Source organism: Zootermopsis nevadensis, unplaced genomic scaffold (assembly GCF_977971745.1).
Source record: "Zootermopsis nevadensis isolate Lab colony 2312 unplaced genomic scaffold, Znev_1.0 Znev_ptg000010l, whole genome shotgun sequence".
Taxonomy (NCBI): Eukaryota; Metazoa; Arthropoda; class Insecta; order Blattodea; family Termopsidae; genus Zootermopsis; species Zootermopsis nevadensis.
In genome coordinates, this window is record NW_028259142.1 from 2,013,936 (window position 1) to 2,039,147 (window position 25,212).

Genomic DNA, 25,212 nt, shown 5'->3' on the forward strand with positions numbered 1-25,212 from the left:
AGCGTTCTAACCGCTAGACCACCTCATCTTATTATTATTTACTGTTCTGTCTGAGGACAGGTCCATATGAACAGGATCCTTCCATCCTTTTCTCGGACTGGGACCTGTTCATATACGTTCTTGGCAGATGATCCAGAAGTGGTTTGCCATTGCCTTCTTCTGTGTGTGAATGGAGTAATTGTTGGGATGCCACGGAGGAAAACTCCGTGTTGCCTAGACCACGGCCTTGCCCAACACAAGTTATAAATTCGAGCACCGCCAGGAATCGAACCCGAGACCCCAGGATTACAAGGCCAGCGTTCTAACCGCTAGACCACCTCATCTTATTATTATTTAGTATTCTGTCTGACGACAGGTCCATATGAACAGGATCCTTCCATCCTTTTCTCGGACTGGGACCTGTTCATATACGTTCTTGGCAGATGATCCAGAAGAGGTTTGCCATTGCCTTCTTCTGTGTGTGAATGGGATGCCACGGAGAAACCGGGGAAGCCCCCGGAGGAAAACTCCGTGTTGCCTAGACCACGGCCTTGCCCAACACAAGTTATAAATTCGAGCACCGCCAGGAATCGAACCCGAGACCCCAGGATTACAAGGCCAGCGTTCTAACCGCTAGACCACCTCATCTTATTATTATTTAGTGTTCTGTGTGACGACAGGTCCATATGAACAGGATCCTTCCATCCTTTTCTCGGACTGGGACCTGTTCATGTACGTTCTTGGCAGATGATCCAGAAGAGGTTTGCCATTGCCTTCTTCTGTGTGTGAATGGGATGCCACGGAGAAACCGGGGAAGCCCCCGGAGGAAAACTCCGTGTTGCCTAGACCACGGCCTTGCCCAACACAAGTTATAAATTCGAGCACCGCCAGGAATCGAACCCGAGACCCCAGGATTACAAGGCCAGCGTTCTAACCGCTAGACCACCTCATCTTATTATTATTTAGTGTTCTGTCTGACGACAGGTCCATATGAACAGGATCCTTCCATCCTTTTCTCTTCTCGGACTGGGACCTGTTCATATACGTTCTTGGCAGATGATCCAGAAGTGGTTTGCCATTGCCTTCTTCTGTGTGTGAATGGAGTAATTGTTGGGATGCCACGGAGGAAAACTCCGTGTTGCCTAGACCACGGCCTTGCCCAACACAAGTTATAAATTCGAGCACCGCCACGAATCGAACCCGAGACCCCAGGATTACAAGGTCAGCGTTCTAACCGCTAGACCACCTCATCTTATTATTATTTAGTGTTCTGTCTGAGGACAGGTCCATATGAACAGGATCCTTCCATCCTTTTCTCGGGCTGGGACCTGTTCATATACGTTCTTGGCAGATGATCCAGAAGAGGTTTGCCATTGCCTTCTTCTGTGTGTGAATGGGATGCCACGGAGAAACCGGGGAAGCCCCCGGAGGAAAACTCCGTGTTGCCTAGACCACGGCCTTGCCCAACACAAGTTATAAATTCGAGCACCGCCAGGAATCGAACCCGAGACCCCAGGATTACAAGGCCAGCGTTCTAACCGCTAGACCACCTCATCTTATTATTATTTAGTGTTCTGTCTGACGACAGGTCCATATGAACAGGATCCTTCCATCCTTTTCTCGGACTGGGACCTGTTCATATACGTTCTTGGCAGATGATCCAGAAGTGGTTTGCCATTGCCTTCTTCTGTGTGTGAATGGAGTAATTGTTGGGATGCCACGGAGGAAAACTCCGTGTTGCCTAGACCACGGCCTTGCCCAACACAAGTTATAAATTCGGGCACCGCCGGGAATCGAACCCGAGACCTCCAGGATTACAAGGCCAGCGTTCTAACCGCTAGACCACCTCATCTTATTATTATTTAGTGTTCTGTCTGACGACAGGTCCATATGAACAGGATCCTTCCATCCTTTTCTCTTCTCGGACTGGGACCTGTTCATATACGTTCTTGGCAGATGATCCAGAAGTGGTTTGCCATTGCCTTCTTCTGTGTGTGAATGGAGTAATTGTTGGGATGCCACGGAGGAAAACTCCGTGTTGCCTAGACCACGGCCTTGCCCAACACAAGTTATAAATTCGGGCACCGCCGGGAATCGAACCCGAGACCTCCAGGATTACAAGGCCAGCGTTCTAACCGCTAGACCACCGTGGCTTCTGAAAAGCTACTGAGAGAAATTAATTAGGGTTTGAGTACGAAGATGGCTCTCTTCTGGGTTGTAGCGCCTTATAGTACTGTATTAACAGAGTCATCGTCCTGATGAAGGAGGTAGCAAGGACGTCTGAAACGTTGGTGAACCTCATTTTCGAGGAATTATTTCTCTCCCCGCTCGGAATCGAATTTCGGTTTTCCGTCGAGTAAGCGTTGCTAAGGGAACGCAGTAATTACTGTTTGCGTTGTTTCCCCCATTGAATATTTGTAATTACTTCATAGAATGCTGTCTAATGTCGTGATAAATTTGTCGCGGACACAGGCCAGTATCAGTAACGTCATCTGTTTTCCTTATTTTTAAAATTTCCAGTCACGTTGATGGAATTCCCTTTCACGATTTTTGTGAATTAATGAGGCAGCGCTTATGGACAGGAAGCCGCCAACTTCCATGTTCAGACGAACTGAATTTCTGGCTCTGTTGTGTGTAAGTGGATCTGCAAATGCGCTACGTCATGGGATGGGCATGCAGCTCACATCCTGAACGTCGCCCTAAACAGCGAGATGATTTTTTTTTGTGGTTGTTGCAATGTCCTGAAGACGCTGAGATCTCGTAAATAAACGCATTTTTAAGTTAATTAAAACGTCAAAGTAAAGTTTGTCCCACTATACGCCATGTAGGCGCTTGAGGGGAGTGGAGGTATAGCTCCTCTCTTCCTTGACCTCGGCACTAGATGGGGGGTGAGTGGTCAGGATCACGCCCCGGCCGGCTTTACCCCCGGGAAAGGACCCCGGTACCCATTGTAGAGGAGGCTGGGTGGGCCCCAGAGGCTAGAGGAAAAAAAATCCTCTGCCCCCGTAGGGGATCGAACCCCGGTCGCCCAGTCGACTGTTCAAAATGTTTTTAATGTAATCAGCGTTGTCATTCTTTGGCGAATTTTATTCATGCCTTCGTTGGACGGAAACAAGGCGTGAGTTGGCGTCAACATCTGTGGTGACGTGTCTGTTCTACAGATTTGCATACGGGCGGAAATATAATATTATACGTTGCAGAGAAGGTACGAAAGACGACCAGCGCTCGTTTTGCTGATACCACGCCTCAGCTCCAACAACCCGTAACTTCATTTTGTATTCGTGGATCTTTGTATTATTCTTTTTGCGATGTAAGCGTTTTGAAACATGTATTAGTGCTATTTGTAATTAGGCCCCACTCTTAAGTCTTGTGCGCAATTGGGAGGACTCTGATGGTTGAATAAACTGGGGCGTGGACTGGGTTTGTCTGATCCAGGGTGGGACCCAATAGCTGGCCCTTTTGAACACAGTAGTGGACCCAAGGGTTCCATAAGTCCATGAAATTTGGCCAACTGTGAGACTGTTAGCTTCTCGATAATAAAGCTGCTCCGTGGAATTGTTTGTCGTGATTGGGAGTTGGAAACTCTGGATGGCAGCCATATTGAAAATTCTTGCTTTGGAATGCGAAGAGCAGTGATGTTCCCCACTTACCAACAGATTTCTGTGACATTTCGTGTTTCGTACGCGTGATTTTAGGTCCGGGATTTATTGATGTGTATTTTGATGTAACGTCGTGTCATTTGGAAGTGATTGCTTAAACAGACAGGAACTATTTCAGATGTGGAAGGAAATGTGACTCATTTCAGCTTACGCGTAGCTTAGTTGCCTCATTAGTTCGTAACCTCTTTGTGCACGGCCATTCTCTAATCGTGATCGGCGTGGTTGAATAGTCATGATGGAAGGCGATTAAAAGAGAAAAGAAACGAGTACAATACGTAGCCTATAAATGAGGTCACACATTCGTGCCCCAGCTTTCTTCTCAGTGTAACAGAAGACAAATGCTGATCGCAACAAATAATAATGTGCCCCACTGTCCTAATAAGGCTGTCGTTGGTACCTGGTGGATGCTTTTTAATGTGGAGCAGTGTTTTCCGAAGTCATTCGGATGTGGCATGGACCGACGTTTGTTTATAAACTGAATAACGCATCCAAAGATTTTACCATCTTACGCTCTTTTATTTATTTTCTTAGTCACTTACACCGAACACAACGCCACGGTGGTCTAGCGGTTAGAACGCTGGCCTTGTAATCCTGGGGGTCTCGGGTTCGATTCCCGGCGGTGCCCCGAATTTATAACTTGTGTCGGGCAAGGCCGTGGTCTAGGCAACACGGAGTTTTCCTCCGTGGCATCCCAACAATTACTCCATTCACACACAGAAGAAGGCAATGGCAAACCACTTCTGGATCATCTGCCAAGAACGTATATGAACAGGTCCCAGTCCGAGAAAAGGATGGAAGGATCCTGTTCATATGGACCTGTCGTCAGACAGAACACTAAATAATAATAAGATGAGGCGGTCTAGCGGTTAGAACGCTGGCCTTGTAATCCTGGGGGGTCTCGGGTTCGATTCCCGGCGGTGCCCGAATTTATAACTTGTGTTGGGCAAGGCCGTGGTCTAGGCAACACGGAGTTTTCCTCCGGGGGCTTCCCTCGTTTCTCCGTGGCATCCCATTCACACACAGAAGAAGGCAATGGCAAACCACTTCTGGATCATCTGCCAAGAACGTATATGAACAGGTCCCAGTCCGAGAAAAGGATGGAAGGATCCTGTTCATATGGACCTGTCGTCAGACAGAACACTAAATAAAAATAAATAAATAACACCGAACATAGAGAATAGGGCGAATGTGAGGTTTCGAGTTGTCTCAGCTTCCGTAAGACTAAGTTCGTCCTTTTTACTCTGCGTCCTGATTCGAATATCAGACTCCTCTAATTAAGTGCATTTAGTGAACTCGTATTAAATCAGCTCAGTACATCTTCATTTCAATGACAGTATTTAGTGGTCGTGTCATTTGCCACAAAAAGAATGCATCCGTTCTTTCCAATTTGGATAACCTGAAAAATTTAGCTGCCCCCAAATTCTTGAGAAACATCGCCTCGAGGTGTTTAACAATCTTGAGGGCCTAAGCGTTTTGTACAGAGGCGGAGACCCCGCGTTAGATTACTGTCCGTGACGTCATCATCGTGACCCTGGGTCAACAGCTGATTCTCTTCACGTCCTGGGTGGACGAGCTCTAGCTAGTGTTTTCAATTTTTGAAGAAGTTCCACTGAACCAGAACCCGTCTTCCATTTGGTAGCCTGCGCAGACGAAATACTAACTTACGTACCAATATCAGCTCTTCATTTGTCTCTACGTGTTGCGTATGATTCTCGCTTTAAACAGCGTTAAGTAGTTAATATTTGTAATGGTGACGTGCGGTGTTTTCTTCGCGGTACGGACTGAATTATTATATATTATTTAGACGATCGTGGTTTTCCTCGGTACTAGAGCAAATGCTGAGTTGGTACCCAAATTTCACGTTGCTCTGCATGCCTCCCATGCAGCCCTCTCAGAGTAATATCAAAATTCCGCTCTATAGTAGCCCCCCCCCCCAAAAAAAAAAATTAACGTAAATTATTCCTAACGCCACCCCCAAGGCCAATATCAAAATTCAAAATTAACGCAAAGACCCGAATCAACTCCCCCCTTACCCTATTTCTTACCCCATCCTGTCTCCTAAATCCCTTGTCCTCACTAAACTTATTCATACCAGAAGGACGAGCGGGCGCTGCCTGGGAACCTTCGTAGCCCACAACTAACTTTATACCCCTCCCCCATTTATAACAGTAGTGCCTATCGCTACTTCCCCCCCCCACTTTCTCTCTTCTCTCTCTCTCTCTCGGCTTCAGAGGCTAAATACGATACGATACGATCTGTAGGCAGACACGAGACGTTTCGGGCGAACCTACTGTCTCCATCTTCAGGACTAAGTTTCTCCAAAACTTTTGGTATTACCTACAAGCCCACGTGGCATTATTACCCAGAAAGCTGAGAAACCTAACATCCATCTTCACCGCCTTGAGAACCACAAGTCTCACGCGGCCTCACCTTACCTCTATATATTTTTTATGTGGTTCTCAGACTTTGACAGGTTTAAATTTTCAGGGAATCACTCGTGTATTTTTTGTTCTTAGGGGCGGAATATTAAAAAGGCACGGTTAAATGCGTCGCAAATAGGAACGGAAAGTGAAAGGTGAGGATTGGGCGTTAGAATTCAGCACGCCGAAGAGATAATGGATTTCAAGACAGTGCCTGTTGAAGCTAGAAAGTAATGTCACAATGGCGGATGTCAATTTCTCTCGACACGTATTCCGAAAATTATGAAGTCCAGAATCATGTATACTACATTAGCATATTTCCACAACACTACACGGTGGTTCTCAGAACAAACAGCGATTATTTCTCCACACGACATTAACCAGCTGATATTTGCGATGGTGAAGTGTGGTGTTTTCTTTGCGGTAGGGACTGAATTCTTAAATATCATTTAGACGAGCCTCTGTTTCAGAGATCTTTCTTATCAGTCGAAGTAAACTTCTACGCCGATATTCTTTCCTGTTGTGATCTCATAATAAACACCTTTTATCTTGGACTGGCTGTCTCATTCTGTGTTGTTGGATATTAAAGTTTTTGCAATATTTTGTCTGTTATCTGTTACCTGTTACATGACAGGACAATCTAGTGCAGTAAAGATAAAGGATTGTCTCCTCTGCTTCAAGAACTGATGGTAATATACGAGACTTTCCTTTGGAAATTCTTTTTAAATATAAAGGCGAAATTGCTTGGTTTTGTTACGATCATTATAACGTCTCGTTTGAATTAATTTTTAGATCCGAACACGAGCTTGATCTTCAACTCTTGACTTTTATGACGTCATTTCATCCGGACTATTCATGACAAGTTCGTGCTTTTTTGCGTATAAGAAAATAATCGAAGTTCTTTACAACAGATTTTGCTCGATGTTTGGGTTTCTGTACTTTGTTGAAAGGAATTTGAAACGAATGTTTGATTTAAGACCTTCAGAGCGCGGAATGAACGAAAGAAATATACGAAATGTGCTCGTTCCGTGACATAAGGTCATTTGGTTAATGATGTTCCGGGTCATAATCGAATTCTGCATCCTTCCGAATCCAATTTCCACAATCACGTGTTTATGCGGCCAGCCACGGAGCGGTCGAGGGTGTAGACCCTTCGAAGTGTCTCGCTCTTTCAGGAAAGACGTGGCGGTTTGGGGGTATTACAATGAAAGTCGCGTTAGGATGAATATCCGTGACGTCACAAGTTACCATGATTTGCAAATAAGATGTTATCCATCCGTGCCCTGCAGGAGGGGTACAAATGAGGGGGGACTATGTCGTGACTTTACACGAGATCATAGCGGCTTAACAGTGTTGTCAGATTCTGAGACCTAATTATTTACCGATGTCCGTGGTCTTGGGTGTCACGGATGGATGTGCGACCTCCTCGTGTCTCTGATTACGTCGTGTAGAAATGAGGACCGGCGCCCAGGTCAGTATATGTGTAATTCGTGGTGGACGAAGTGGTCCTGCGACAAGTTTTTTTTGTCAAATCATTAAGAATAAAGAAACTTAAGTGTGTTTGTACTAACTAGTAACAAATTAACAACTATTTTTGCTGCCCGCCAGTTGGACAACGCTGGTCTAGGGGATGGGAAGAGCCCGTTAGCTGCCCAGCTCCTCGGAGACAAAGGTCCTACCCTATAACAGTAACAGGGGACAATGTGGGTCACTTCCGCGATCCGGTTCGTCGGTCTGGATCGGAGCCGATCGGATTCCTTAAGGGGGGGGGGGGGAGACGCTGGACTGAGCGACCGAACCCGCTGAATGGGGATTTGGAACGCGTTGAAGAAGAACGGGCTTCCAGCGAAACAGGGAGCATAACCTACCTTTGAAGCGTATCATCGGTTATTTTGGAAGAAGAGCCCATTCTTTTGTGGCATTGGTTTTCCACTCCCACCTCTGTTTTAGCCCTGAGACACGCCATAATCTTCATCCCATCATTCTCCAACTAGCAACGACGAATGACAAATGTTGCAACAGATTATTAAGGAAGAGTTTGTACGATATTTTTAAATTATCCTCCCTCCCCCCCTCCCTTCCCCTAACTGTTCACGTTTCCTGGATAATCGAGAAAGTTTCCTCGAAGCTGGCAACAGTGGAGTTGAACGATTGACTTGTATCTGAAAGTTGGCTCCTGGCTGTAAGCCAAGCACTGTATGGTACAGTAATCGTCTTCTGTGACCTGAAATACGTAGGCGACCAAGTGGTTTCCATGACTTTATCCTGTTTTTTTTTCTCTCTTATTTGACAATGAAACGTGACGAAGAACATGACTTCCAGGGTGGAACGGTCTTGTCTCTTTAAGATTTGTGGAAATTTGGCATACGAACTCTGACGATGTCGTTAACAACTATACCAGACCAAGTGGGCTGTGAAGTAGGAGTCGGGTACAGGATAGCTAGCTTTTAGCATGGGCGATGGAAAGATAAATTACAGATGTCTCTCCATCTCCTTTTCTCTGCCAAAAGTAAAGTTAAAAAAAAAAAACTTCATCACTGGCTGAGAGAACTTGCGAAGATGCCTACACAGCGGTGATTTCTGTGTAAATTGGATTCATCTGGCTCAAAATTGGGTCCAATAAACGCGAACCTTCGTGTTGAACGAAAGACGGCAAAGCGTTTGACCGCTTTCGAGCGACTGTTATAACTTGGTTAGGACTCCGCTCCGAGCTGTCGTCATGGTTACATTTGAAGTGGGTTACAGCACCAGGACGTGAATGAAAGGACACAGAAAAAGCCCCTCTGAAGCAGTCGGGGAAGGTGAAAGTTGGCGCGGGCGAGCCAGTGAGGTTCTTCGAAGTATCGTCGCCCTCCGGTAACTATGTTTACCACCTGCTTTGACGTTCAGTAAATCTGCATGTCGCCCACATGTTTTGGTTTCAGAACAAATAGAATCAGACGTCATTAAAGGCTGAACTTTTTCATAAATGGTGACGCGTTTGTTTTCTTGGAGGTAGGAAGCTAATTATTAAATAGCATCTTGGTTGTGTGCATCAGATGAAGGTAGCAGAGAATGTCCCCGAAACGTTACCTAACAACGCCGTCTTCACGTGGTTGATCTCCTGAGAAGACTTCGTTGCATTCGGTCGTCCTGAGAGCTTCATTTCAACTTAATTGACCTAAACCCGAACGCTGTTAATGGCGGCAAAGTTGTATCAGCTTGTAGAACAGCTGTTTTCGAACACTTGATGTAAAAGTGTGTTTCTCTGCACGTGGTTGTAAAGAATATTCGTAAGGACATCCATGGAAAATAATTGCGTTAAATTCAAAATCGTAAGAAGGAAAAGAAAATCATTTATCATGTGTGTGTCATGATTTTTAGACGAAGCTGTACAGTGCAGCTATAATAACAGCATTCATTCATAATACCAAGGTTGAACGAACCCATGCGGAAACCATGTTTGCTCCGGTATAATAACGAATTGTGCCTGCCCTATCTTGTTCAGATAAGACGTGCCCTTTTTTTGGGGTTAAAAATATCTTTACGTCGCTTGCACTAAGAGTCAGTTGGAATCTTCTGCAGTCGCGATGTTTAATCGTTGGAATGCTCGTTCAGAATCTGCTAACGTTCATAACAACCCAGTCAGCCATCTCGTTCAATGTAGGGCGTGAAATTTTAATGAACCCAGTCTTGCAGACTTATCATAATATTTCCTCCAGGTGTTCCCCCCCCCCCCCTGAGGGTTTACCACCAAATTTTTGTACGAATTTATCATCGATGTACGTGCTACGTGGCCCGCCCATCTCACCCACCGCTTCCTTCCGTATCTTCATTAATCATTCGACGCTGTATGGTCTGAGCTACTGACAGCGTCGTTAAATAAGTCGCCAAGGTAACGACGAAACATCTGGTTCGGGGCAGAGCCGATGGCCGACACGGAATGCCCTTCTCCGATCTCTGTGATGAATAATGAATGACCTTACAATTATGGGGCATACATACACTTACGAAACAACATTGAATGTGGTAACAAAGTACAATTGATCTAGAAGAAGATAACTTTCCGATATTTAATGGACATCTGATGAAGGATTGCATTTAGAATATTACATTTGAATTTATATCGATTCTACACCTGAAGATGGTTCATTGAAAACCGAAACATGTCGTGAAAAAAGATGATGCTCTAATTGTAAATCGAACATTTCGATAGAAAGAGCATCATTTTAATATATTTTAAATATTTTAAATATTAAATGTTAATTGTAGTAATAATATTTTAATATTTAATAAAATATTTTATTGTGATTAGACGGTTAGAATTAAACAATTATAATCATCACAATATGACGCAACATTATCATCTCATTATAGGGCAATTTACATGGCGAGAAAATCGTGACTCCTTTACGCGTCACCATGGCTACAGCTGAGTGCGATTAAAAAGTAACTGTTAGGAGTGTTTGGTTTACAAGGCCGTTTCGCGTCCATTTTACCGCGAGCCAGGCGCATATTTCACGGATTTTAATGTGATCTGGCACAGTTTTTGCCCGAAAATTAATGGTGAAATGTCGATGTTGATCTTGTGGGTAGATACCAAGTTTTCGAAAGAGGCTTGCAGCTCTGAAGGTGGTGGTGGTAGTGTCTTTCTACGAAACGCTGATATGTACCCTCAAGTCCACGGAGCGGTTTAAGTGTGTGTTATAAATGTATTCACTGTAATCAACGATTATACATTTGTATTACAGCTAATAAAACTTCCTACAAAATTCACATTAAATTACTCTGTTTTTTTATTTGGTATTAACGAGAAACTTTGGTTTTCTTGTTTTTAAAGGAGGAAATGGTGAGTCCTTGAGTGGGGGGGGGGGTAGTCCATCGCGTTCTGTCGTCAGAACTTTCAAAGGCTGTCCAAAATTGAGAGTCAAATGAGCTGTTGCGAGTTACTTTAATTTCTTCTTACTGTTCCGCGTGAAATGTGGAAGGCCCGATGCCACACATGGATTCGCGCCAACATTTGGTGCGACTGGACGGCCGTGCTGTGTAGCTCAGGCGGTTAGTCACCGCGGAGGTCCGGGTTCTCGGCTTAGGTCAGTCCACGTGGAATTTGTTACGGACGTAGAGTCTGTCGCTGGGTTCGTTTCGAGTGCCAGGTCCACGCGGCATTGTGTTTCCAGCCTTGTCACTCCGTCGGATTGTGCATTTCAAATCGGAAGTTCCGAACCTTCGGTCTGCATCTTCGTCGCATTCAGTTCCGGAGAACAGCAAAGCGATGTAGGGGGTGGCTTCAGACAGAGGATTCACACTCCATCCCCCACAGAGTTCCTTATATCTGGTGGATAAAACACTGGGTGGTCTCCGTAATATCTGCCCAGACTTGGTGACGACTAATTGCTGATGCACGTCTGTTCGTGAACTTCCTTGGTGAATGTTTTTGACATCTCTTCCTGTCTTCGGGCGATATCGGCAAACAATTTAATAAGAAAGAGTAGTTTCTGCGTGTCGAGGGCACTTTTTCATGAGACAAGGCGGCCGGGACGTGGCTCTGGCCACTTACCCTCGTATGTAACGATGTTAGGAACGCGCGGAGCTGCGCCTCGGATCATACATCGTGGTACTTTAATTAAGCACAGCTTTGCGTTTACTCAGTATGATGATTCATCAAGAACGGTAAGGAACGTCGCGGTGTAGTGGATTTTCGAGAAGTCCCGGGTTTGAATATCGTTCAGGGGATTGGCAATATTTTGCTGACATCTTTGTTATTATTTTAATTTCCTCCGAAAAATTGTCATTTTAAAACGCGGCGGAGTGATCAGATGTTTTGGCCCGACCGCATTGCGGTGGGCCTACATCTGTTTGCTTCAAAGATCGTGTATAGTAAGCAACTACATAATGCAAAGCTTGGAGCGTGGTATCTTTCCATTTATCCTCTCTGATACTGTTTTTCATTTGTCAGGTTATTTTAACCTACTCTTGCTGCCGTAAGCAATGTGCTCTCTTGACGCTAAATTGTATACCTCGTATGCTGAACGCGTGGTTCACACTGACGAGTTTTGACGTTGGATTCAGTTTCACAATTTGATATTTCCGATTGAAGTCGTCGTTCGAGTATGAAGTAGTATACAGTGAAATTCCACTTCTCATACGGTAATTATATTTTAGAGACAATAAAAATATTATTGATTTAGTCGTTGGCCAAAACAGCTGTTATTTCCTTAAACAACATGAAATAGCTGATCTTTGTAATGGTAAAGTGTAGTGTTTTCTTTGTGGTACGGACTGGATTCTTAAATACTATTCAGGCTAGTTTCAGCTTCAAAGGGTTGCGTCTAATCTGACCTCAGGTTTAGTATATCCAAACCAGGGCGAGTGGATATCTGACCCTGTTGACGGAGGCAGTATGACCTCTGAAACGCTGGTAAACATCGACCAGACTACACGGCGCAACAACCCAGAAGACAGAAATCTTCATACTCTGATGACGGAGGCAGTATGACCTCTGAAACGTTGGTTAACATCGACTAGACTACACAGCGCAACAACCCAGAAGACGGAAATCTTCATACTCTGATGACGGAGGCATTATGACCTCTGAAACGTTGGTTAACATCGACCAGACTACACAGCGCAACAACCCAGAAGACAGAAATCTTCATACTCATCGCCCTGATGATGGAGGCAGTATGACCTCTGAAACGTTGGTTAACATCGACCAGACTACACAGCGCAACTACCCAGAAGACAGAAATCTTCATACTCATCGCCCTGATGATGGAGGCAGTATGACCTCTGAAACGGTGGTTAACATCGACCAGACTACACAGCGCAAAAACCCAGAAGACAGAAATCTTCATACTCATCGCCCTGATGATGGAGGCAGTATGACCTCTGAAACGGTGGTTAACATCGACCAGACTACACGTCGCAACAACCTAGAAGACGGAAATCTTCAGAAACGGAACTGTTCGTCAGCCATCTGACCATTCTGTAGGCCTTTGTCAGCCAGAAAGTTCAGCCGCGTTCACAGGCTGGATAACCTCAGGCCTTTTTCGAAAGAGTGGTATTTCCTCCAAACCAAATATAATGAATGTGCCATTACCTTTCTAACAAAACGTAAGAGACTGTACATAATAAATTTGACATTTTTGTTGTGAAAGTTATATTGTGTTTTAAGCAGTTGTAAACGTGTTTTTGCCCAGTCAGGGTCGCGGAGTACCTCATCAATGTGCATCAACCTTCTAACTTTCGTTCTTCGTCAGCACATCGACCTAATTTTGAAAACTCGTTCGTGTTCTCCGATTGATCGGTTTCTCTCTGTCTTTAACAGAGCATCACACCGCTTCGTTCTGCTTTTTATTTATTTCGAAGGCGGTGTTTCCAAGTGCCAGCCTCAAAATTTATTTGGCATTTCGACTGGTAATATGTGTTTCTTTTTAACTTGCTTTGTTTATCGTGGCTGTAGGTTTTGTTTTGCTTTGCTGTTGAAGTTAATGAGAGGAATATTATTTCAAGGTCATGGAAGATGTGAAGCATTTTGTACATCCGATCCTGCTGTGCGGGTCACTTCAGACTCAGGGGAGCCTGCATTCCAAAGAGATGCTTAATCTAGTAGGTTTCGAAGTCTGGATCTAACTGCGTGGGGCCGAGTCCTTTAGAAGTTAATAAATAGTTTGTCATCAAATCAGCGTAAGGTCCGTCAACTTGAGCTGGGCCAGTCCAATCCAAAATCCTTGCGCTCTGTTTTACGCCCTTCAAATGCTGTTCAAATCAAAAATTCTGTGTCCTTTCTCAGCCCGTGCGTGCTGCATGCCTCGCCCATATTATCCCCTTCGATTTGGTCACCCAGTCTCCTGTGGGCGCTGGGATCTGTACCTCCCACTTCCACCCACGTCTTACGGTGCTCGATCAGGACAACCTTAGCCTTATTTCAACTTTTTTTGGCTCATACAGTCTGTCGATTGTACAAATTGCCGAATCAGCTTTGTCTTTCTCCAATTAATTTTATTTGTTGCATTATTTTCCCACATAACTGTACCCTACTATCCTAAGAAGTTCCTATTCTAAGCAATAACAGCGTTGATTGACAGATGGAAGTGTCTTCAAACTCAGGATGCTGTAATCAGTTCTTTGGCCAGACATTTTGTCATCCGGGGCTGAACTATTGTCTTCTTGTTGAGTTGGCATCTGGGGAACCCACTTTTGTTCCTTCCAGTGGGATTATAAATTGTTTATTTGTGTAATTGAAGTGCCTTAAAAAGAAAAAAATGTTTTATAGTGGGTAGTGGTGTCAAAAGGTCAACAAACGTAAGCACTTTAACAAACTTCCTCATAAAGAGATTGTAGAGGTCAAATGATTTTTATTGACTGATTGACAGCTCTGTATATCAAATCTAAAAGTTCTTGACGATGGTGATGAGTCATTTGGATATTATCCATCGTCTAGTAAGTAAAATATAAAACGGACGTTTCGGAGATGGGACTCTATCTAGTGTGCCCAACTGAGTAGGCACCTGAAGACGTAGACAGAGCCCCATCTCCGAAACGTCGTTTTACGTTTTATATTTTACTTACTAGACTATGGATAATATCCAAGAAAATTTTTATTCAAATGACAGCAAGAGTTTTATGATGGAAGTTGTGTACCAACATATCGAGATTCACAAAATGTGAGCCTGCATTGGAAGACTAAATTTAATTGTATAAATTTCAAAGAATCATCTTCAGCCCTGAAGATCTAGACATTGTGTACCTCTGAAACAGTGGTATCCAGAGTCCACGTGGCATTGAAACCCAGAATATCGGTATCGTCACCTTCACCACTCGGAGAACAGAAAATCCCTCATAGTTGGTTTGCAGTTCCGTGTTGGGTCAGATGTTTTATTTTGTGGACTGTTTTCCTTTTTATTGACTTGTATGTCTCGTCGTAACATCCTCGTTGCATGAGCCACGCATTTGCAAAACGCTCTGTTTACTTGCAGGCACATCCCAAAAGCAAAGGCAACTACCATGGCAGAAACACCAGAATTGAAGCGAATTGCAGAAAACACAAAAATTCAGTCAAATGTAAGTAAAAATAACCGATAAAGTTTTTCAATAAAATCTTCTCGGGCAATCAGCCGCATCTTGTAGAAAAGTGTGGAGCACAGTGGAAAAAAAATGTGCACAAAATATTTATTAGAATTGGTTTTATGGAGGTTAAAATTCTTCTAAAGTCATTACGAATGATGTTACAACTTATACTGGGGGTAGAGCGTACATAACTTAAGGAGTGAGACATTAAATATAAACAGAAATAAAGCAAATGTTCAGGAACAATACTGATAAAATCTAACCTTTGACTAGGGTTCTGTATGACCAAAATCTTGACAACGTTCAGAAAAATGATATTCTGATGTTTGGGAAAGTAACATGCTTTTATTTTATAGTTTTTAATGCCTTGCCGACAGCCCTGATTGAAATTGAACACAAACTGAAGTATTCTGAAGAAGTAGGAATATTTTTGGGGGCCCTGGTTTTTGGTCTAGTAGATCAGACAGATTGGCTTCATTTGCCGAGAAATGTGGTGCCGAGATTAATATTGCTTGCACATGGTTGACTCGTGTGTGTGAGCTTGTATATGAATTTCAAAGTGCAAAGTCTGGAGACCATGTGAGACACTTAAGTATATATTAACGTGTTGCGCACGAGTTTGAACCTTCAATTTTTTAAATGTCAGTACAGTAATAACAAATTTGCCTTGATGATAGAGGCAGTAAGCTCCCTTGAAACATTAGTCAGTATGTACCAGGCTGCATGATGCAAAATCCCAGAGGACTTCATACTCATTACCATGAGAACACAAAATTTCACCTAAGAATTTTGTCAGGGATACGTGCAACAATTTTTCTTCTCCGAGTTATGGTTCTGTGAGAATAAGATCGTTTTCAAAGCCAGTTGCATAATTTTTGTTGTGTTTTTACTTCCTAGGTTCTGTATCACGCTGAGTTTGAAAGAGCAAAAGGAAAATTCACACAAGTCGCCGATGATCCTGAAACATTACGAATCAAGCAGAACTCAAAGATTATCAGGTATAATGAATATGTTCTTTAGCGCTGAAATTTTTCATACGCACGCCACGTTGATATTCTGGTACCCTCTGTAAACATGTTTCTGAAGGTTTTAGAAAGTGTCACTATTAAGGTTGGTACCCTCATTCAGTTTCACTAATGGCTGAGGATTCCCCACCAATGGCTGAGGATTCCCCACCCATTGACTTCCTTATGCATAAACACATTATATCTGAATTGAAATATGTTAGAAATTTTTAGTAAAACTTCCCAAGAGGGTGAAGCTGACAGTAGTCGTATGTCATTTATTTATATCTTACTTAATGCAGTTGCTCAGATGTTCTGTTTATTAGAATCATTGAATAATATGAAGGAGGATAACCAAAGTTGTCGGTGTTTATTGTAGTAACGTAGCATATCATGGAGAATTGGAGAAGAAGGCAGCGATGGAGCAGAAGCGAGTCATGTCAGGGGAAAATGGAGAACCTGTTGGTGATGGTAAGTTTCAAAAGTTTCAGAATTTTATTCCAACTTTGGGGAATAATTAAAAAAAAACTTCGTTTTACGAGAAAGTATTCTTCCTTCTTTTGCCTTCAACAGATTTATTTTACTAAAAGTGTATTCTGTTTCTGCGGTATTACTTGCTCTGTGTAATTATTTTGTAGTGTACTTAGAAGACGAAACAATGTTTTTGTAAGTTTTCTCCTCTGCTTTTGTGTTTGTGTGTTTCCTTCAACTCACCTAACCTTTTATCTTGAAGGGGTTGTTAGAAGTACATCCGTCATTATAATAATAATATCGTCACATGCTTACATATATCATCATTTAAATGTGTCATCCGCAGGCCTCCAGATTTCTTCACTTAACAATAGATTTATGATGCTCCTAATTATGAAATTCCCTTTATTCCCTTGGGTCCAGATATCTTCCGCAACATCCTTAGACTGTGTGTTTCCCCTGTAGTAAGAGACCAAGTTTCAGACCCAACTTTACAAAGTATTATTAGTGTTGGTTATGGGATAATTATGTTGCTTTGTGTTTATATGTTGTGTATGTGTTTCATCTCCCTCCGTCATTGTAGCAGATGACATAAACATGCCCCCACCCCTGCAAGTGCCTCCCCCTGCTCAGCCCATCAATCACCATCACTCAGTGGGGGTGCAGCCCCATCACCACCATCATCATATGCCCGGAAAGATAGCAGACTACGACCCTCTGGTGGAGGCTCCCCATAACTCCCCGTACTCGGCAAGACAGAGCGCTACTGTAATCTACACTTCTGACCGAGGCCCAGGTATTGCTCGCTGGTTTGGACTCAAGTTACCTTAGTGTATGTATAATACAGGGTGGCGCACGAGATGTTGAACCATTTGTTTTTCATTTTGTGGTCGTACTATTATAACGATATATTTCAAACTTCGCGCATAGACGCAGTGCAACTAACCGAGGGAAAGAGGTTTCTGCTCTTCACAGCTTAGAAAAACATCATAATTACGTGCATATAAAGTAAGTAGTCTACTAGCGTTACGAAACGGTGCAGTTACGTGTTTTGCGAAGGGATAAGATTTTATTTTGGGTGCGTTTCATAGTGTCATGTTATGTGTTATGGAAGAGTGTGTTTATGTATGTTTGTGTTATTTGCTTAGGTGTTTAGAATGTTCTCATTTGTACATATGTCATTAGGAAATACTCTTGAAGGATTTATTAAAATAATTAATCGTTCATCCTTAATGGGGTGATAAATTTTGGAAACCTCTTCATGAAACTAACATTCAAGGAGATTGTATAATTTAACATATTTAAGGTGTTGGTACAGTAAATAATGGTCAGGGGAATTTGTGATTTAGGTAGTTAAAACTTTTAAAGTAAAGTGAAGTTTGTCCCACTATACGCCATGTAGGCGCTTGGGGTGAGTGGAGGTATAGCTCCTCTCTTCCTTGACCTCGGCACTAGATGGGGGTGAGTGGTCAGCATCACGCCCCGACCGGCTTTACCCCTGGGAAAGGTTCCCGATACCCAACGTAGAGGAGGCTGGGTTGGCCCCAGAGCCGGTCTGGACGCAGAGGCTAGAGGAAAACTTGACCATTTTTAATGTCTGAACATTGATTAAATAGTATTTATTAGTTAAAATTGTGATTTGATTACCTCTTACAATGCCAGGATCTATTGAATTAGTTTTTAAAGATTTGCATGTAAAATTCCATCTCATATCAGATCAGTCCACGGTGTGTGATGTGTCTGCTATTTTGGATTACTACATGCAATAGTCTTCTTGTGGGGGGGGGGGGGGGGGGGGGGGGGCAAAACTCTACGCTCTCGTGGCATTCCTGAACATTTCATGCAATTGAATTCATATCATTCTTTTGAAAGTGTTAAGCGTAATTAATGTAAAGTGTATTTGGTACTTTGGTTCTCTTGTAAAATGTCCCAGATTTTGTATTTTTTAGGTACGTGAACCGTAAATTTCTGTGTATGTGGCTCGTTGCAGTGACTAGTCCACCCACGCGACGAGTTGGCTCCATTGCAGACCTCGATCCTGTCAACAATTTTTATGGGTCGTTGACAACGGACTACAGACCACCTAGTAGCGGTGGTGGCAGCAGTGCCAACAATTACAATAATCATCATGCTGTGAGCACACCCATCAGCAATCAGCATCAGCAAACCAAACTGCCATCTTCAGGGGTAAGATGCAATGTCTGTAATAAATTGTGAACACTTTATTACTATTTGCTACTTTTAATGAGATGTGAGATCGAAAACTATGTCCTTGATTGAAACTGAACACAGTCTGCTTGTGAAATATTAAAATGACTACTGGGTTGTTGCACCATGTAGTTTGGTAGAAATTTTGACCCAGAATGTAATTAGATTCTCACTCGCAACTCTGTAAGCACAATCGCACTTGTTCAAGTCATGAGAACACCTGTCCTCTGTGGACACCAACTTGGGAGTGCCTGTCTGAACTAGAGTTTTACACTCAAACTTTTCCATCCATCTCCAGAGAGCCTTGAACAAGTGTTTAATTTCCAAAAAAAAAAGCTAAGACCAGTTTTATGTTTAATCTGCATTGACCTCTGAAAATGTTGGCTTGTGTCATTTTCGAAATGGGTATCTCCGTCATGTCTCTTTTTAGTGATGTGACAAGGAACAGGCGTGTAAGGTCTGGAGGATTCTAAATAATTTCATATCGCTGAGTGCAGAACTAGGAAATTATTTATACTCTTTAAGAGTTTCTAGCTTTGTTTTGTGTGGTATGCTTTTGGCCTGATTTTATTTCAGATATCTTTGGGATATTAGCGATAGAATATGAGAAAAAATCTTTGAGTCACTGTCCTCCTGAATAAGTCATTGCTGTAGCTAGATCTGACTTTCTGTATGCTACGCAGTATCTTCCTCATTTTCTGACCTTTCTTTCAAATAGATATGAAATGTGGGAAAATATAACGTACATTCAGCAAAATAATAAATTAATATTTCAGTGTGGTATGAAATAATTTATTACTGTATCTGTTACAAATGACATTCTAAATTTATCCATTTATTGTTTTGTACAAAATGAGAAAAGAATCAATATAATTTTGTTTCACATCCAAATGTTTGTGTTTCAGAGAGTTTATAAAGCAATGTACGACTATGACGCTCAGGATTCTGATGAAGTTTCATTCATGGATGGAGACCTCATTATTAACTGCACACCAATTGATGAAGGATGGATGACTGGGCTTGTCCAGCGAACGGGACAGACGGGCATGTTACCCGCCAATTATGTGGAGCCTGTAAATTGATGGGTTGACATGTGCTTTATGCTGTACCATCATTAGCATTTGGAGACGGTGGATGTCAGGATGGATTTCGATTAGTTTCTTTTGTACGTCAGCACTTACAAAAATGTTGGACTTCAGGGAAAATGGAGTTCTTCATCCAGTAATTTTGACATTGTCGTCATATTTTGAGATTGTACTGTGCAAAAATTAGCCATAATCACGGTTATATTTGCTATTTGAAACTTATTTCATTATTTTGCATGACTCGAGGGCCCCCTCTCATATTTAATGGTTCTGATGAATTTGTTGACAGTATTTCATATGGATAGTATCCAAGAACTTGTTTGAATGTGGATTTTACTTTCCATATTTCTGATTGGTGCCGTTGTCCATCAAAATGCATAATTTTAATTACTGTTTGAAACCTTTCTACACTGAAGACTTGGGTCCCGTAAACATATTGTAGTTATGTACATATAAATGGTCTCTTCAAGATAATTGAATTATAGGAAGTTTAGCACAGGGAGCAGTTCGAAATGAGTAAAACAAGTTTAAAGTTTCTTTAACCCTTTAACAAATTGGGATATGCTGAACAGTCAGTATTTAACTGTATACCGCAAGTGAAATTAATAAGCGTGGGGAGATGCCGCAAACAGTCGAGAGCATGGGGACATGGATCGCTGTTCACACAGTAAAAACTTGCTTACAGCAGAATCCCAAAGGACCTGAATAATTGCACAGTATATGTCCCAAATGATGATCCAATCGTATGTTAAAAAATTATGCTTCAAATGTGCATTGAATTATTGAATATTATATATTTTCAGTTTTCCTCCTTTATGCTACATTATTTTCTTTTCACTCAGTATTCCTAAGAACGGAGGAATTTTCAATATCATTCCGTGTCCAGGTTCATTTTCAAATGACTTGTATGATATTCGGGTAAAATCGTAGTTACGTGCATTTCACGTGGTCAGAATTGCTGTACTCCAGTCTTCAAATGCTAGTGGAGGTTGAAGTGCCTAATTCAATTTCTTTCCTGTTTGATCATCCTGATGCCTTAACCATATACTTATATCCACGGAAAAAAATTCAGAGGTTATGTGAAATATTGTTTTTGTTGCCATGTTTTTGCTGTCGGTTTACTTATTGACATCGTTAATATTTCTTATACTTGCCTTTGCTAAGCTTGTCGGTAGCAATTATACAGAAAAGCAGAATTTATAATGCTTAATGTTTTCTGTTGGTAATACTGAACCATTGACTTAACTGACTTGAATTCAGGGAAATTTTGAATGTTTTGTGATGCATGGAACACTTATCTGTAGATTGACATGTGTTAAATGTAATCTGAATCTAAGATTTTGTCGGTGGTTGATTGACTAAGGATGTGAGTAATTGATAGCCCTAACTGAACTGTCTTCCTTTACTGTCACAGGCACGGTGACGTCTCAGCGTCTAGTTTTCTATAATATAAGAAGCATTTAAATGTATAGACACATCTGCTGTGTGCCAGAGTTGTCATGTCAAGACGGCTAGTTAAATTGATAGCACAGACTTGTTTCTGATACAAGGTTTGTTCATACAGTGGAAAGATTAGACGATGCGGAGAGCCGTAAAATGCACCGAAGGGTTGAAACTACTTGTGTCATAGAATGTTCAGGTTGTATAGATATATAATTATGTAACTTTGCTGTTTTATGAGACACATCTGAGTGATCAATAATTAATTTTTTATCCAATTAACCCTGCAACTAAAACACCAATTAAGCAATTGTTCTCAACGGTTGTAAGTTCTTTGGACACAAATCATGATTCAACCACAACTGGTTCCTACTTTACACTGTGTTGCCTTACAAATGCTTTAAACTTGTGAATTTACATAATAATTGTTAATCATACATTTGTAATTTTATTAAGAGTGAAGTTTCCATAGCTATTTGCTATTTTTATAACAGTTTATATTGATAACGAGATTTGAAGCTTTTGTGGCAACTGATTGCATTGAAGTCTGTGCAGGTGATCAGCTGTGTCAGAATGGAATGAATTTCTGTCCGTCCCTGATAGAGGCAGAGGTAATCTCCAAAACATTAGAATCTCATCCCGTATTGACACAGCTGATCTCCCAGGAATACTTTGTTACATTTAAAATAAATTTTTTAGATAGTGTGTGGAAATGTTACTGTAAAATTGTTAACAGAAATGCCGCTGTATTTCTGTTGCGGATATGTACGTGTCATTTGTCGTAGAATCGCCTCACAGTATTCCATTGAAATGTGTGCACTTGAAGATGCGTGAGATAAGTGTGTATGTGCATGCGTGCCTTTGTCTCTCTGATCTCTGGACTAATTCATCGTAGCTCAATTTAAGTTACAGATAATTTGGTTTTCTAAACATGCTGTTTAGAAGCTCACTGAGGAACTTTCACAGTGTTATTAAACATCAAAACCAGTCAAATTGAGCATGTTGGCAGAATACAAGGAGACTGGCTTCCAAAACTAGTATAAAATTACAAACCGTATGGATTAGGAAACCGAGTGTGACCTTTAACGAGAGGCTGGAACAGATCAGCAGGTGTCGGAACTCCTTGACTGCCAATGAATATGAAGGTGACGAATAAACAATACCAAACGACAAGATACAGTGACAAGGCAGGATTGTTTAAAATGTAATTATTTTGTTGTTTAAGCTTTCCACACAGGAAGTGTTCACAGGCAGATTTCTAACCTGGCTGCTGCTATTAGTTTGGACAGAAGAAATAAATGAGTACATTAACTGCAAATGGGAACGCTCATGGGTGTCATATTCCTCTTTTGCATTTGTAATGTTTTTCTTGAAATGGAAATCATGACACAGAGTTTCTTCACGTTATTCTGTCCTGTTAGCCCAAGAAATCTGATATCCGTACACATAAAAAACACGCACAGTGTATATGATGGTATGGACTTTTCTATATGTGCGCTATCAGTCTGTCCTATCCCGAGTTTAATTTAATAATTTCTTAAAATGAATATAAATTATGAAGTTTGGTGCTATTTAGTTTTTCAAACTTCCTTATCATTATCCTGTTTTGAATTATCAGTTTCTGAAATCAGCTATGTATACAACAGGTAAAATGTTGCTTCTTGACGTTTTGAGAGGTTATAATTTGCAAACTGATTTTACAAAGCACCACAAAATGCCAGTATGGCGCCTCAGGATTCGCCGTTCATTCTGTTGGTTCACTTTTCCTCTGGGTCAGAATAATGGCTCCAAAATTTCTGCATAAATAGAGAGCATCATAATTCCACAAATCATTTGTGTGAATCCACATTATTTTCCTTATTTGCCCATTCTTGTATTTTGGTATGGGCTGCAGAGGGACCCAGTATGTTAGTTTATTTTAATTTTTATTCTCTCAATGCATGGCAGCAAAATTAAAATTTTAAGTCAGAGTAACATTAATTAAATTAATGTGTTTGCCCTTACGTGTCAAGGTAAATATGAATTTTGTTTGTCTTTTATTTTTGTAATATAAGCTGTAGTTGAATATTTTATATTGTAAATCTGAAGTTCAATCACTTCTGTATTTCTTTGAATATACTTTCATAGGAACTTGCGAGGTCTTGTGAGTAGGTTTAACCCCCCCTGGTTTGTAAATTCTCGAAGTGCAAAAATTCCTTAGTTTCATTCCATTTATTTATCTTCACTTGCACTGAAATATTTTAGATTTTCAACTTTGTCTGTTTCGTCCGCACTTCCTTTGTGCTTAGAACTGTATTAATTAATTTCAAATCATATTCTGATACAGTTAACCCCTTAAAAAATGTTACACGTTCCATATGTAAGCTTTTAAGCCAATCGATTGAGAGCCCAGTAATGATTTCCTCAGTGAGGGGTGGAAAATACATTTTGGATTTTAATGCTGGCATGCACCTTGGCAAAAGTTGGCCAAAGTAAAGATATTTATTGTTCCAGGCTTCTTGGGAGGCAGACATTTGAATCCATTTCATTCCTTTCCTCTGTCATCTGGATTTGATGCTTCTAATCGCAAGAAATATTGGAACGTACACATCTTCATGATGGTTTATACTTCACAAGGTTTAATATATTCTGGTTTGTACGCCATTCCACTATTTGCATTTACTGTGACACAGCAACCATTATTCCAATACTAAGTACTCTAGTTATTTTGTCTAGATATATAAGTATGGGATTTACATATACTATATAAAAAAAACAATGGTACTGACTTCAATTTATATTGTACATATATACATTAGTGTGTTTACCAGATGAATAATTCAATATTACTTTTTCCTGTTACGAGTTTTGACAATAAGATCTTCAGTTTGTAATTTTAAGTACTGTATTACATTTTTCAGCATTATTTTATTTGATACAGATGTACGCTAAATTCAGTGAAACATTTTATATTAAGTTTTGTTGAATTTTGTAGATGTAGTTTCTGCTTTCTTATTGCAATATTAGTCATATGTTCTATTTACATAGTAATTATTATGCCAATATGCAGCTAAAAGCATTTGGCACTAAAAATGTTTACTTAAATTTCATATTCTTTACAAGATGAATGTTGAACACATTTAATTACAATTTCCCCAGTTTCTTTTGTTGCATTGAGAAATTTTTATAGGATAGTTTTCGTGATTCATGCTTTTTGATTTCCACTGTTTGTTGCTTTGCAGGATACTGTAATAATTTGATGACCGAGCTTTCGTATCTAGAAATGTTTTTTACTGTATGTTGCAGTGACACATAGGAAAAGATAAACTTAAGAAATTAATAAAGAAAGTCTGTTTCATAATACTGTGCACATTGTTTTAAAGTATTTAAAATCTACATTGTGTATGATATGATGGTGGAACAATACATTTTAAGGTATCATGATATATTTCGTTGTAAAAGACTAGTGAATTTCGTGTTTTAAAAGATTATTGATACTTAAAGATATATTGGTGAGGAGATTCATAATTTGTGGATGTTGAATGTTGGACAAGTCTTCAAAATTGTAACTTATGCTTGTTCTTATCACCAGGGGAATAAACTATAGCAAATTTGGCATAGTTTAAGTCTGTATTGTTTTCAACATGGGAGGTACAGAGTATGGATTTTGTTTATTGTATTGTACATAACTTTAACAAATCTTCAGAAATTTAGAGATCCTGTTTACTGTTCAGTTTATTTATTGTAAACCTGTTGGTGAAACAGGTGTACTAACTGTTGTGTGGTTTATCATTTTAAGTAAATTTCTCAGTCTTGGTTCTTTCTAAGTTGGCTACAATAAATTAAAAGTTATAGCTCTAGCCTGTTTTCTTCCTTTACGTACATAAAAGTCTGCTTAAAATTATGTAGTGATTGA

The 25,212-nt window shown here is 40.9% G+C and overlaps 1 protein-coding gene across 2 annotated transcripts in view; it reads left to right on the forward strand.

Moving 5' to 3' along the window:
* Lasp (LIM and SH3 domain protein Lasp) overlaps positions 1 to 25,156 on the forward strand; it is a 36,759-nt gene extending 11,603 nt beyond the window's left edge. Inside the window, exons 3-8 of one of the 2 annotated variants that reach the window (XM_087346208.1) lie at positions 15,019 to 15,103; positions 16,007 to 16,107; positions 16,493 to 16,584; positions 17,168 to 17,380; positions 18,575 to 18,771; positions 19,698 to 25,156. In XM_087346208.1, the coding sequence (XP_087202334.1) occupies positions 15,019 to 15,103; positions 16,007 to 16,107; positions 16,493 to 16,584; positions 17,168 to 17,380; positions 18,575 to 18,771; positions 19,698 to 19,874 (865 nt within the window). In that variant the 3' untranslated portion in view covers positions 19,875 to 25,156. The remainder of the gene's footprint in view (positions 1 to 15,018; positions 15,104 to 16,006; positions 16,108 to 16,492; positions 16,585 to 17,167; positions 17,381 to 18,574; positions 18,772 to 19,697) is intronic. The other variant, XM_087346209.1, reaches the window with a different exon arrangement.
* The last annotated feature ends 56 nt before the right edge of the window (positions 25,157 to 25,212 follow it).